This window comes from Vigna umbellata, chromosome 8, assembly GCF_029865625.1.
Source record: "Vigna umbellata cultivar VRB3 chromosome 8, Vumbellata_1.0, whole genome shotgun sequence".
NCBI classification, from domain to species: domain Eukaryota; kingdom Viridiplantae; phylum Streptophyta; class Magnoliopsida; order Fabales; family Fabaceae; genus Vigna; species Vigna umbellata.
In genome coordinates, this window is record NC_142172.1 from 34,455,766 (window position 1) to 34,470,430 (window position 14,665).

The following is a 14,665-nucleotide window of genomic DNA, read 5'->3' on the forward strand; positions in this document are numbered from 1 at the left end:
AATATTTTTAGTTTTGAGAAAATTTCTATTTCTAATAGAAACTAAAAGAATTCGCATTTTTGTTCAATATAGATTTAAAAATATAAAAAAAACGATCTGAATTGGGGAGTGTTCCTTTTTGTTTTATGTTTTCTCATTTCCATGTAAAATGCATTACACGGGTGGAAATATAGTCACTGATTTTTCACCTAAGGGTGTTGCTCCCTCCACCACCACACTTTTCTTCCTCCACCTCTCCTTTACTATTTTGCCCTTAAATAAAATTTTATTTTTAGGGTTAATTTTTTTAATTTTACCCATTCACAACCTATTCCACTAATAACCTATTTTAGTTCCTCCTACATGAGTAAAATATTTTTCTTTTATTTTAACATTATTTTTCTTCATCTCTTTCTTTTGTCGCAGTGAGATACTACAAGTTGTAAAGGTTGGTGGTAGTAGAAAGAATTATCAAGTAGTCTCCCTCTCGTGGTGCAGTGTCGCTCTCGTGATGCAGTGTCGCTCTCGTGGTGCAGTGCGTGGAGTGGTGCAGTGCGTGTGTTGCTTCCTTAAGGTGTGTTTTCGAATAAACCTTCAAATAAAACCCTAAAATAAAAAACGTAACTTTTAAACGGTGACATCCTTCAACGGATGTCAACATCCGTTTAAGGAAAAAACGGATGTCAACATCCGTTTAAGGAAAAAAACGAATGTCAACATCCGTTTAAGGAAAAAACGGATCGGATGTTGACATCCGTTCTTTCCTTAAACGGATGTTGACATCCGTTCTTTCCATAAACAGATGTTGACATCAGTTCTTTCCTTAAACGGACTCCGAGTTACGTTTTTAATTTTAGGATTTATTTTATTAGTTTATTCTTTATTTTGGAAATATTTTAATAATTTAATTTAAATGTTTTGATTTATTATTTTTTAATATATTTTTAATGTATTTTAATAATGTAAGGAAAATGAAGAAGAAAGAATCGTATGAGGAGAAGTGAAACGGAGAAGACAAATGGAGTTGTAAAGTAAAACAGAAGACAAATTGTTAAACGAGATTGAGAGATGGAAAGATTGAGTGCAGGGAGTAAAGTAGGAGAACTAGGTTTGGAATAAATTAAAATAATAAAAATAAAAAATTTTAATTTAAGGATATAATTGGAATTAAAAAAAATTGGGGAGGTGGAGGGAGAAAGGTGTGGTGGTGGAGGGAGCAACACCCTTCACATAAACATGTAGAGTTGTCCAAATGGGTCACCCGGCTCAACTCGGCCAGCCCAACACGAGTTAGTCATTTAGTGAGCCAACCCAATCTGACTCATTTATTAATGAGTCAGAAAAATTTGAATCTGGCCCGATCCACCACGGGTTGGTGAGTAAACGGGTTGGCTCACTAGCTCACTTAATTACACTTTTTTTAAAAAAAAATTACAAACTTTCTATAATTCAAATCTAAACAAATTTCACTTCCAACATGGGTGTTTAATTAATTTTGAAAATATGAAACTTAAATCATTTTTTCAAGAAAAAACAAAATAATAAATATTATTTTAAGAAATTAAAATTAAATTTTAATAAAATAAAATTAGGTAGGTGGGTTGGTGGGCCAACTCGGCCCACCACGTGTTCAACCCGCATGAGTTGGGTTTAAATGAGCCGGGTTGAAATCTGACCCGCATAAAAAAATACAATTTTTTCAAACTCAACCCGGCTCAAACCCGTGGTGGGCCGGGTTGGCTCGCGGGTTGTGACCCATTTTGACAGCTATATAAATATGTATTAATGTTTTCTTAATTAGATTAAATTAAAATGCTTCATCAACAATTTATTCTACTAACTGATGATACGAGTCACAAAATGTTATAGTCATCTAATGTTGGCCGAAATGCGTAGCAAAATTTGTTATTCATAAGTATTATACAATTATTATACCATAAGAAAAAAAGATATTTGTGTGGTAGAGTAAGTGGCTGAGTATTTTTTAGTGTAATATGTTTTAGATTTAAACCCTCCTTTGGTCCTCGTATTTGTGTGTCAATCTCAAGTGGGTCATCGTTTTTTTTTTATCTCAATCGGATCCATAAACTTGTAAAAATGAGCCAATTAAGCCCTCACCGTTAAGTTTTCACTAACGGTGTCTAATTGTGATGACGTGCTTATGATGACGTATTAGGGATTTGGAAACCACTGCGCCGTTTCCCTCTAGGCTGCCACCGTCACTGTTGCAGCAGGTCCGCAATGCCATCAACCACACTGGACACTGTGGTTTGACCCTTTCACGCACAAGAAAGAGGTTTCGCCGTCCCCGTCGATGCGCCCTCCACCATTACGAACAAGGTTTGTCGCCCTTAGTGCCAACCACTTCATTTTCCTTCTGATTAAGTGCAGGTTGGGGAATATCAGGGTGCATACAAGGTTAGTTTACTTGCCTTGCCAACCTCTGGATTTAATAATTCGGTACCATTGTGTATTACCTATTACCTTTCTTTCTTCTTTCATTTTAGATATCCAAGGGGCTACTTGAGAAGTATGGCCCTGAGAGGGTTCTCGATACCCCAATCACTGAGGTCATTTTCCTTGCGCACATTTCGTATCTCTTTCATACTTCATACTTATCCACCCATTTGGTTTGCATCTTATTTACCATCTCCTTCCGTCCCTTCCTTGTATTCGTTACACTGCTTCACTGTATTTAATTTTAGGTAACAATGGTTGCAAATTGGACACATTTGGTACTTCTTGAGGCTCTAACCCTATCCCAGTTTTAGTCTATTAGATATAGTACCATTCAAGAAAGAAAAAGAAATTCACAGTGAGAAATTCATAAGTATTCAATTTTTGGTTAAAAACCTATATTTAATTATAAGTTGCAACCTTTTTCCTGTTTTGATTCAGAAAGAGAAATTGGGCAATGGTGGGATGAGGATAGAAGGGGAATAGAAGGAAATGGCGAGAGGGGAGTGGAGGCTTCAACTTCACTAAAGAGGGAACTCGAATTGTTCCTGCACGAAAACAACTCTTCTAGTTTGTTTTTTCAACATTGTTATTGCTATCTACACTCTTCGATCTCTCTATGCTTCTCTTTATATATCTACTCTGATAGCGTGCAGGGATTGAATATGGAATATAGAAATGGAAGATTATAAAGATACTGATGAAGGGATTGAATATGGAAGATAGAAATGGAAATTGTTCTTCTGAGGAGATGATAAATCTGATAATGGCTTGGGTTTTTCGACAGTAACAACAACAGCTTGGAGACCAGAAACACTGAGTTTGCGGAGGGATCCACAAGTGATGGACACAGAGTCGGCCACCCTTTCAGGCTTTTCCAAATAACATCCAGAAGAATGCGCGGTGGTTTTCAAATCTCTCTTTCACTTTTCAATTTTGCCATATCATAATTTTTTTATTTAAATAAAAATTTCACGTAATGAAACAATGCACGACATCATAAACACTTCATCACAATTAGACGCGTCAGTGAAAACTTAACGGTGAAGGCTTAATTGACTCATTTTTACAAGTTTATGGGTCCAATTGAGATCGAAAAAAAAAACGATGACCCACTTAAGATTGACACACAAATACGAGGACCAAAAGAGGGTTTAACCTATGTTTTATTACTTTCTTTTGTTCAATGACATGACATTCATAAGTAGATAATCTTAATATTATTTGTATTGTAATTGAATATTCTTTTATTAAGTATGTTGACGACGGTGTATTAGTGAAATTTTATTTCTCAGTCCATATGTTTCATTTGAATAATACTGCTTTTATTATCAATAATTTGTAATTAAATTTAATTCATTGTAGTTTAGTGGTAGTTTCTATTCTTTTGATATATATAAAGAGACTTGTTTGTGAATAATTTTTAATGTACTGAAAAATTTGTTTTCAAGTAATTTTTCATGAAGAAAATCATAGTTTTTGTTTTCCTGATAAGTTTTTTTTCTTATAAATGCCATGTAATTTTATCTTAGTATAATTCCATATTAAAATAATATATATATTATTTTTATAAGTAATGGCTAAAATCTGTTTATTAAACATTTGAATTTTTACTCTAAATTATTAATTTAAGTAATCCTTAAAGCGTAACTAAAAATGAATTTTGCGAAAGGGTGAAACTGAAAGGATGCAGAAGAATCGGTCGTAAAAGAATGAGGACCATGGAGATTTTGGCATCTGAAAAGAGGAAGAAACTAATTGTGCAGTTGGAGGGCTATATAAGACAGAGTCATACTCATTCTGCTACTTTACCGTTTTACTCTAACTCAAAATTGCAATGGCGACCGTAGCCGCTGCTGCTACCCTTCCAGACGAAACCCCCAAGAAGAACCGTATTCAGGTTTCCAATACCAAGAAACCTCTTTTCTTTTACGTCAATCTCGCCAAGGTATCGTATCACACTTCTTCTTCCTTCTTCAACTTTTCACATACTCTTTTTCCTCTCTTTCATCTCTACTTCTTTGCCAAGTTAGAAATTCAAATTTTTATTATTATTATCTTTTTCTTTTTTTGTAAATATGTGCTGTAGCGTTTCTTGAGAAAACTAATTTCTTTCTTTCTTATAATTACCCTTCATCTTTTTATTTCTTATAATTCTACTAATATTAAATGTTATGATTTTTCAAGTGATAGTTATTTATATTGGGAAAATCGATATCATAATTCTTATAATTTTTTTACAACTAATAATAATCTTTATGAACTTTTACAATAATAATAGTTATTATAAATAATATTATTATGATAAAATTGAGATTGTATAAAGAAATACTACTTCAATAGTTTTATAATTATCGCATTAGGTAATAGGTTATAAAATTATCGAGATCGTCATTCTTTATATTATTTCGTTTATATTAAATAAGATTAGTTATTATTATTATGGTTATAAAATAATAATAATAATAATAATTAATATTATTATTATTATTATTATCATTAACAAGAATAACTTCATAACTATAATAATAATAATATTGTTTTCATTTACATGATTGTCTAAGTAATGGAGAGTCTATGTTAGTTTATAAGAATAATAATAACATAGACACAAAGAATAACAATAACTATAAGTAATGGAGAGTCTATGTTTCTTTGTGCGGGCTTCATAGTTTTCATTTACATTACTAACATGATGAATAGCTACCTCAAATGTTTTTTTCTTGATGCAGAGGTACATACAACAGCACAATGAGGTCGAGCTTTCTGCTCTTGGAATGGGTACCTCTTTTTGCAAACTCACATTTCACTTCTTTTTCATTTCATTGCAAATTTCGTATCCTCAGAAGTTAAAATTTTGAGGGATTAAATTCAGTTTAGCTTGAAACCTTATTTATCAGTCACAGTTATCATGCGATTTTTTCTGCATTGATGGAGGACAAGTGTGACGTTCCTTTAGTCCATTATTAAATTCATTAAGCCTTTTTGGTGCCGAAATGTCCATAATGTCTCTTGGTATTTTTAGGATTGTTTTGCACTTTGTTTCTTATGTTAATACGTTTGGAGGTATATATTTAGACATTCTCATCTCTGTTAGATAAGTTTGAAATAAAGTTTCTAGCTGTTACTAGAAATTAAGTTTCAAAAATCATGGCATGTGGCTGGTGTAAAGTCCAAGCACAAGTATCGTGATTTCTATTTTGTTGATGCGAAACCACTGAAAATATGAGTTTGTACACACTCTGTCGAACTGATTTAACATCCTCCACCGATTGAACACATAAAATGTGCCCTGCTACCTCTATTCCCACTCCAAGTCCAACTGATATAACATTGTGCAAAAATTTGACATGTATTGTTGCAGCTATAGCTACCGTTGTCACAATTGCGGAGATTTTGAAGAACAATGGGCTTGCCACTGAGAAGAGTAAGGTTTCTTCCTTATTTCTAATACTCACATTTGTATGATAGTTGTAGTCACTCTAATCGATATGAATCTTGTGATGGAACAGAAGTTCTGACATCTACAGTTGGCATGAAAGATGAGAACAAAGGTCGTCTGGTGCAGAAGGCAAAGGTGAGTTTCCCAATGAGTTTTACATTTTAGTTTTCTGCAAGGCTTGTTCCCTCTGTTCGGATGCTTTATCTACTTTTCCTGATGTTTTAGATTGAAATTGTGCTGGGGAAATCTGAGAAGTTTGACAATCTGATGAGTTCTACCAAAACTGAACCAGAAGCAGCAGCTGCTGAGGACAAAAAGTGACAGATATAAGACAGTCCGGTTAATGTGACACTACTGTAGTTAACATTCTGAGTCTTTTGTACTGCTTGCATTCATAGACGTAAATAGGGGAGTTGAAAAGGGTCGTAAAATTACAATGATAAGGCAGCAATGTGTGGTCAAAGTTGTAGAGCACATATTTTCATTATCAATTTAGATTGTATTTCTTCACTGCACATATACGATTGTGATGGTGAGCACTTTACTGGTCACTCTTGAGCTCTGATTTTCAGTTCATTCAACCTGTTTTCATTCTGAGGTATTCTTGTCAAGTGTCGTTACAGACATTTCCATTTCATCCGCGATTTTTCCATCATTTTAGATGTATTTTCTAAGGTGAGCTTTGATTAACAAAAGTAAACGAAAGAACTCATTTAGTCATCTGGTAAACTCTACCAATAATAATCAACATAATTCTAACAGTTCTCAGTCCACACCACAGCATAAACTATATGCTCCTTGTAATAAACAAACACAAATTGTATTGCAATGCAACTGAATTATCTTCATTTGCTATTGCGGTTTGCACGTGATACTTACAAATCCACTCTTTTACCATTGTAGTGAATAACACACAATTCTCTGGATTTGTAAGTTTAACATTGTTCATACTTACCACGCCTACCGGATTGTATGTATGTAACAATTTTGAACTACTCAACTAGCAAAAACCAAAAGGGAAATATTTTTAAGACTAGAAAATTTATTGAAGAAAAAAAGGAGAGAAAACACACCAATTGTGAATGAGCATAATGTGCAGTGTTAAGATGAGTATATAAGATCCAACTCGAATTCCACTCAGATTATTACTTTCCTGCGTATATCTTGTACGCCATTTGACATCAAATACACAAGAATCATGACTTCTGTGAACAGCTAAAAGGTGTGTTTTTCTTAAGTCACTGGTCCATATGAACCAATATTTTCAAATCTAGTGTTCGTGGGATCAGAATATACAGGTATCAATTAAAAATGGAAGTAAAGAAATGCAAAACGATTGAATTATATCCACAGTCTCGTCGATGATTGATTGATTAAGCAGTCAAGGACTTCGATGAATTTCTTATCATTTGGTTTTACGACGTTTATTGACAAACGTGTATTACTCTCATTTACTCTATTTTTTACTAGTTATTTGTCAGACTTCTAAGACTTGAATAAAAAGAACGGTGATTGCTCAATGAAGGGGACACCATGGAAACTCCTCTTTCTTGTTGTCCTTTCAAATAATAACTCGGGAAAAAGGATTCAAACTAAGATAGCATAATTTGGAAGCTTTTATCACGTCGATGCATTTTATTTGATAGTGAAGCACAATAAGTTGGTAGTGCATTAATCTGAAAAGGCTACCACTATTGTTTAAAATAATTAGAACATGACATTGTTCACTATTCCAGATTTTCTTTTGTATATTTTTGCTTCATTAATGAAAAAAAAATATTAAAAAAAATCAAACCCTTCCGGTATATTCAAAAACTATATTGCAACTTTAAATGTAAACATACCCTGTTTAACAAAAAATAACAATATAGCGAACATAACACAAAAAGATTAATAGGCTCAAATACGTATTTTAGTATTACCCATTGGTTCTTATCAGCGGAGTACCATTCCACAAGTTTATTTATTTAACTGAAGAAAACTCTTTTGCATCAACGTTACTTCGAAACGAAAAAAGAAAAAAAAAATCTTTATACATAAAATAATTCTTCGAAACTAAGAGGAAAAGTACAAGTTCCTTTTGATCCTTTAAAATCAAAGGTGATCTCGTGTTAATTCTCCATTCATGACATCAACTTATTATTTTAAAAGTAGCTAAAAGGACATTATCACAAATAGATTGAAGCAGTAGTGAAGAGTGAGTGGTCATTCACTTTTCACCCTTGGAGCATCTGCACAAATTATTCAAGAACATATACGAAAAACAAATATCACGCCATTCCTGTATGCGTTATTGAACGATGCCAATTATTGGAGGATGATATACACATGGAGTATCTGCTAGGAATTAATTCACATTAATGTCAAGTAAATAACAGAGATAATTTACTCGCCAGTCTAAGCTACGAAGCCTAAATAAATAATATAAAGGATTCCAGGCACATAACATAACTAAAGGTTGTCCGATTTTGTTTATTCGGTAACTTAAATGGGAGCTGCACATGTGGTTCTAAAATGTCCTGTTTGATTGCAACGGCTACAATGCACCACTCGCTTAACACGACCACGGTCTTCTGCACGAACTCTCTTCTTTCTCGGTCTCCCAGGTGGTCTCAGTGATTTAGGTGGATTGATAACAATTTCTATAGCTTTGGCAGCATTGGCATCCCCCTCAGACAACTCCTTCCACAGGGATTTATCAGGAATTGGATGTATGGTTTGTGAGTATGTCTTCCGGTATGTTGCTACGGTGAAGCAGCTTTCTGTGAATCTATGCACATTCTGCCTGCAGGAGAGAAGTGCTGCCACAGCATGTGCACAGGGCAAACCATAGAGCTGCCAGCCACGGCAAAGACAGCAACGGTTCCTGATATCGACTATGTTTGTTCCTTCATGAGATATTACTTCAAACTCAGCATCGTTGGCACGAAGAACCTGATACGTTCGTGCCCGATCAAGAGCTTCTGCAACTCGTCTCTCGGCGGAAGGGACGAGTATTGACGTCCACTGCATACTGGTCTCCCGGCGCTCATTAAACCAAGTCATTAGCTGCCTTCTGATACATTCCATCATTTGAATTATTGGAAGTCCAGATGCCTCCATTATCCAAGTGTTTAAAGATTCAACAATGTTGGCTGTCAAATGACCAAACCTTTGCCCCTCAAAATAAGCAGTGGCCCAGAGGCGAGGTGGGATTCTCCGAATCCAATATGCTGCATCTTGTGATATCTCTTCAATCTCCAAAATTTTTGCTTCGAATTCAATTACAGTAAGAGCATTAGCTGCATCCCATAGGAGATTGACAAGCATGGTGTTATTAAATTCCTTACGGAAGCTATCACTCAAGTGGCGCATACAAAATCCATGGAAAGCAGTGGGAAAATTTGCTTCCACTCCATCCACGATTCCCTTCTGTCTATCAGACAAGATAGTGAGCCTTGGCATGTTTTCAGTGTGGATCTCAAGCAGGTTATGAAGTTCAGACAGAAACCACATCCAGTTATCATCATTCTCCTCATCAACGACTCCAAATGCCAAAGGAAAGAGAGCCCCATCACCATCAAATCCAGTAGCAAGAAGCAATGTTCCAAGATACTTACTCTTTAAATATGTCCTGTCAAGGCCTAAGAGTGGCCGACAAGCATTTAAAAAGCCATATATGGATGCTTGAAAGGAAATAAAGAGACGTTGGAAGCAACAATCAACTGGGCTTCCATAAACAGATGCAATACTTCCTGGATTAGTGCGTTTCACCTGTTCACAGTATTGTGGAAGCAAACGGTATCCTTCTTCAAAAGATCCACGCATTGCAGCCATGATACGCTCCTTACCTCTCCATGCTTGCTTGTATGATAAGGTAATACCATGAACCCTGTGAATCTCTTCCAATATTTCCTTTGGTTTGTAATTAGGGTTCTCCTTGAGCCTTTGCTCCACAGAGTTAGCAACCCACTGAACTGAAGCTTGGTGATGGCCAAGGTGAGAAATTCCTCCACATGAATGATTCTCATGAATTGTCCTAATAGTAAAGGTTGGAACCCCTGGGAGCTTAGCTGCGTGAATGCGCCAGGGACATCCTTCACTAGCACACTTAGCAGTAAAGCGGGTCTTGTCAGATTTTATAGTCTGCATCTCAAAGTGCAGAGCAATTGCTGTATCCCTCAATGCCCTTCGGCAACTCTTGACATCAGGGAATTCTTGCCCCACTGACAATTCATAAGTAGGACTTGCAGTACGAACCTGAATTATTGGAGGTGTGGAAGCAAGCACAAGCTGTGATTGTTGAACATCCATATCATTTGCAGAATCAATTCCCAGTTCTGAGTTCTGAACCACACCCAGGGCCATGTTTTCATCAAGTTCCTGGTTCTCTGAAACAGTCAAATCATTGTTCTCAGATAGGACTAACTCGTGATTTTGTCCAGGAAGAGACAAGTCATGATCATCATGCTCAGGTTTTTGATCCATGGCTAGCTCATGCTCATGCTCATAAGTGTGATCACCATCACCTTCATGATCGTGGTTCTGTCCTAATCCCAATTCATGATCATGGGCATGTCCCAAGCCCAGTTCATGATCATGGGTTTGTCCAAGATCTAAATGGTGCTCATGGGCTGATCCCAGTTCTAATGCATGGTTCTGGCTGAGGCCCAAATTGTGGTTATGGCCCATCACCAATTGCTGATCATGACCAAGTGCCAAATTGTGACTTTGACCAAGAATCAAATCGTGGTTAGCCATCAAGATGTAAATCACTACATATAGCAACAAGCCGACAACAAGAAGAACTGCTGCTCAGCTTGATATACAAATTACAGCTTTATGACAGATACACTGTTGCAAGATCCTACACATGACAAAAGACAAGTCAGATAAACCACATCAATCCTCTGTCCAACACATTAAAGATGAAAGTCCTGAATCACCAGAAAGAAACAAAGAAAACAACAGAAGATCATGCGAACATCCAGCTAACAAAGCATACCAATCATTTCTTCTTGTTTTTACTTTTCTATCCTTTCTTCGAATATCCTTCCTCAAATACATAAAAAAAATGTACAGTCTGATGGTTACAATCAACTAAATCATGTCAGGTCCCACCCGCCTAAACTGCGGCAAATATATAATTCATACAAAGCACGGAACTTTTGTTCACCCTTAGCAACTTCTAGGGCTACCACACATCAAAGATCACAAATTACATACTGAAATGAAACATTAATTATTGATTTAGTGTGTGTTTGGATTCACATTAAATTATCGAGAGCCACGTTGAAATACCTAACTAGCACAACTTCAGCTAATTGCTCACATAATGAAACATTAACTATTGATTGAGTTTGTGTTTAGGTTCACATTAAATCATCGAGAGTCACATTGAAATACCAGCTAGCATAACTTCAGGTAAATCGAGAGTTGAAACAATTTTAGATAGCTTTGCGTTGGATAAAACAAATTATGCTTAGTTTTACTACTAACTTGTTTTTTTCAATAAATAACCCAAACATAAATCACATCACTTCAAAATCAATTACAAAAAACCAATTCTACTTAAAATTAATTTTGTAAGCACTCATCCAGAAAACACGTCCAACTACATTTTCACAATTGGGAGTACAAACCCACAAATCTATCATCAATGGTTACATATAGATTGGAAATCCAGCAATCCACGCCACAAGCATTCCATTCACACTTCCATTAATCGATAACCATTCAGAAACAAATTGAATCACATGAACTAAATTCCTGAAAATTCAAGCCTTTTGATTGCAGAGAATGTTTAGCATTCCAGAAAAAACTAAAATCACTTCCATTATCCAAGAAAACAAACTACGCATCGAGCTTACAACTCCAATTAACTTAATCTGGACTGCAGTAGCCCAAACGGGGAGTAAAGGTAAAATATGTGTGTGTGATGTGAAGCGGATTTACAGGTAACTGAACTAACCAAAAAAACAAACTTTCGTGAAAACACACAATCACATCCATTACCCACAATTGAATTGACTGAAAATCGAAGGAATTCCCAATACCCACGACAACTGATGATAACAAAATTCTAAATAATGATGAAATTACCTGAAAGCTTTCACCTTTGCTCAAAAGGGAGTGAAACCATGGCCAGATGAGCTGGAAAAACATAAAAGGGAGGTGGGTAATGGCAGCAGAGGCAGTAGGGAGAGGGTTGAGAGCGGATCGAAGGGGTTTTGTGAATTGAAAAAAGAAAGAAGAGAAATTTGAAAAGAGGTTGATGAAAATTGGCGGGGAAGTGGAGAAAATCGGAAATAGGAGAGGAAGGGTAAGGAGAGGAGAGGAAGATTGGGAATTAGAGGGGTAGCAGAGGCATCGCTTCTGAGGGCTGAGAAGGGAAATACAGGTTTGGGGCTATCCACAAAAAGAGGGTATTTAGGTCAAAGGAATTCAACCTCTTCTTTTTTCTGTTTCTCGGAATTACTGTTTTGCCCCACTCCACCCTAGTATTATACTACTCTCTTTTCACCCTTTTCATACAACTACCATACATGCAATTTTTTTCACTTCGAATCTTCGTTTCCAAAAATAGTTCAATCAATTTTATCAAACTTTTCAGTTAGGGTTGTGAATAAGATTTTGTTTGATTTTATTTTATTAACTCGATAATTTGATTGGTTTAATTCGCTTAAAATTCAAGTCAGCCTATTCAGTTCTTAACTTTATCTTTTGCATCTTAAACAAACCTAATCAATATTTTCTTAATTAAGTTTTGTCAACAATATATTACTATTTAGAATTACCATAAAATATTATTTTAAACCTCCCTCTGTTTTAAACTCAGTCTAAACCAATTAGAATTCATAAATTTAATGTTTAAAATCGTTATATTATTTTTTTTTTGCCTTGTTGAATTTTATTGTTTTGCCTTAAATCCTTGCCAATATTATGCCTCCAGTTAAATAGATTTATAGAATCAATGTCAGTTATGATTGTTTTTAATCAATGTTCTAAATATATATTGTTAATGTTATTTTTCATTCAAATTCTATTAAGATTTATTTCTAGCACAGGAGAAATTGTATATCTTTGATTTATAATTATTTTTTGGTCAATGTTAGTGGAGACAAAGGTTTACCCAAATGTCTATAAAAAATAATCTGATATGATGGTGAAAAGAAAAGATAACTATAACCCGTGTTAACTAAAATAGTTAAGATTGATATCAAGTAGAAATAATCTCAACCAATTGAAAAAAAAAAAAAAAAACCTTTGTTCACGTTTGCTAAAAAAGTATTGGTGAACTTTGGCTGAAAAATAGCATTGACCAATGTTGATTAAAACACATCACCAACTTTTTAAATTACTAAATTTTAATTAATAATAGAATACTTTTTTTATTTGATGATAATTACAATATTTAATCCAAATTAGAAAGCTCAAATAAAACAACTTAATTAAACATTTCAAATAAATTCTATTGAAATAGAAAACAAGGATTCATTTAGTAATTACATTAAGATAATTATTTTATTTAGAATGACTACATATTTAAATTTAATTAAATGTCACTGCATCGGTTTTGATTAAATTTTAGTGTCTAAATTTGACTTAATTTGTTCGAGTTGATTTAAATAGGTTAGTATGTATCAAAAGTTAATATAGATTGAATCAAGTCAATGATTGATACGAATTAACTTGAGTTGAAGATTGATATAACTGATTCGAATCAAATGTTAAGATTAATATAACTCAAACATAAAATCAATACTGGTCCATCGAACTTAGGTTAAAGATTGATTCTAATAAATTTTAGTTGAAGTTCAAAATTGATCGATATTGACAAAAAGTCAAAATGAGTCATTTTAAATTGAAAATCGATCCTAATTAGTTTGATTTAAGATCGATTCTATGTTATTTGACTGAAAGTTAAAACAATCTTATCATCAAAATATACCAACATAAAAAAAGTATAATAATATTTTTTTTTCATGTTAAAAAAAAATCTATAATCTCCACGTAAGATATTTTAGTTTTGAAAAATTTTCAATGATTTTTTTAATATGTGAGTTTTTTTAACCTTAATCATACTTATTATAGTCTACACTTATAAAATTCACCAACTTAAGTATATCACATTTTATTAGTGCATTATATTTTTTTTATCTTGTGCAAAAGTAAGAAAACAAATAAGATAACATGCCCATCTTATCGTTACTTTTCCACCATATAATGTCTATTATAAACATTTCATCATTACTTTTATTGTTGTCTTATTATCGTTCTTAGTAATTTTATCATTCTATCATATCATATCCAATACCTCCATCATTAATGTCATACTTTTAATAATAACCACTGTTGTGATATAATGATAATAATAACTGTTACGAATAAGATAACAATGATCGGAGGTATTAGATATGACTCACAAATTAATTTTTATCACACTTACTGTTCTTTTAGTGATTTTTGTTTTATCATTATTATTGCTACAGTCACATTTTTATCATAAGAATCGTGATTGACTTTGTTACCGATATTTTGTCATCGTCATAACAGCACCATTTTATTATCGTAATTTTCATTATTATTTTATTTTATTTTATCGCCGTTACTCTTATCCGTATTATCATCATGTGCACTAAATATATAATAAAATTAATGTTCGAGACTATCTCTTATCTTAATATTCTTATCTTATATACTATCATATTGAGAATTATAAATGACAAGAGTTACGGAATATATATATATATATATATATATATATATATATATATATATATATATATATATATATATATATATATA

General features: G+C 33.8%; 2 protein-coding genes across 2 annotated transcripts; one reads left to right on the plus strand and one right to left on the minus strand.

Annotated features, from left to right (window-relative positions):
- Positions 1-4,109: 4,109 nt before the first annotated feature.
- LOC124826104 (uncharacterized protein At2g34160-like) lies at positions 4,110-6,479 on the plus strand. Its single transcript, XM_047298860.2, has 5 exons — positions 4,110-4,384; positions 5,169-5,217; positions 5,801-5,863; positions 5,949-6,013; positions 6,104-6,479. Exons 1-5 carry the CDS (start codon positions 4,274-4,276, stop codon positions 6,197-6,199), a joined length of 384 nt encoding a protein of 127 aa, XP_047154816.1. The 5' UTR covers positions 4,110-4,273; the 3' UTR covers positions 6,200-6,479.
- A 1,654-nt stretch (positions 6,480-8,133) lies between these two features.
- LOC124826118 (uncharacterized) lies at positions 8,134-12,261 on the minus strand. The gene is made up of 2 exons (XM_047298877.2): positions 11,960-12,261; positions 8,134-10,724 (listed from the first exon to the last, which is right to left on the minus strand). Exon 2 carries the CDS (start codon positions 10,616-10,618, stop codon positions 8,363-8,365), a length of 2,256 nt encoding a protein of 751 aa, XP_047154833.1. The 5' UTR covers positions 10,619-10,724; positions 11,960-12,261; the 3' UTR covers positions 8,134-8,362.
- Between the last annotated feature and the right edge of the window lie 2,404 nt (positions 12,262-14,665).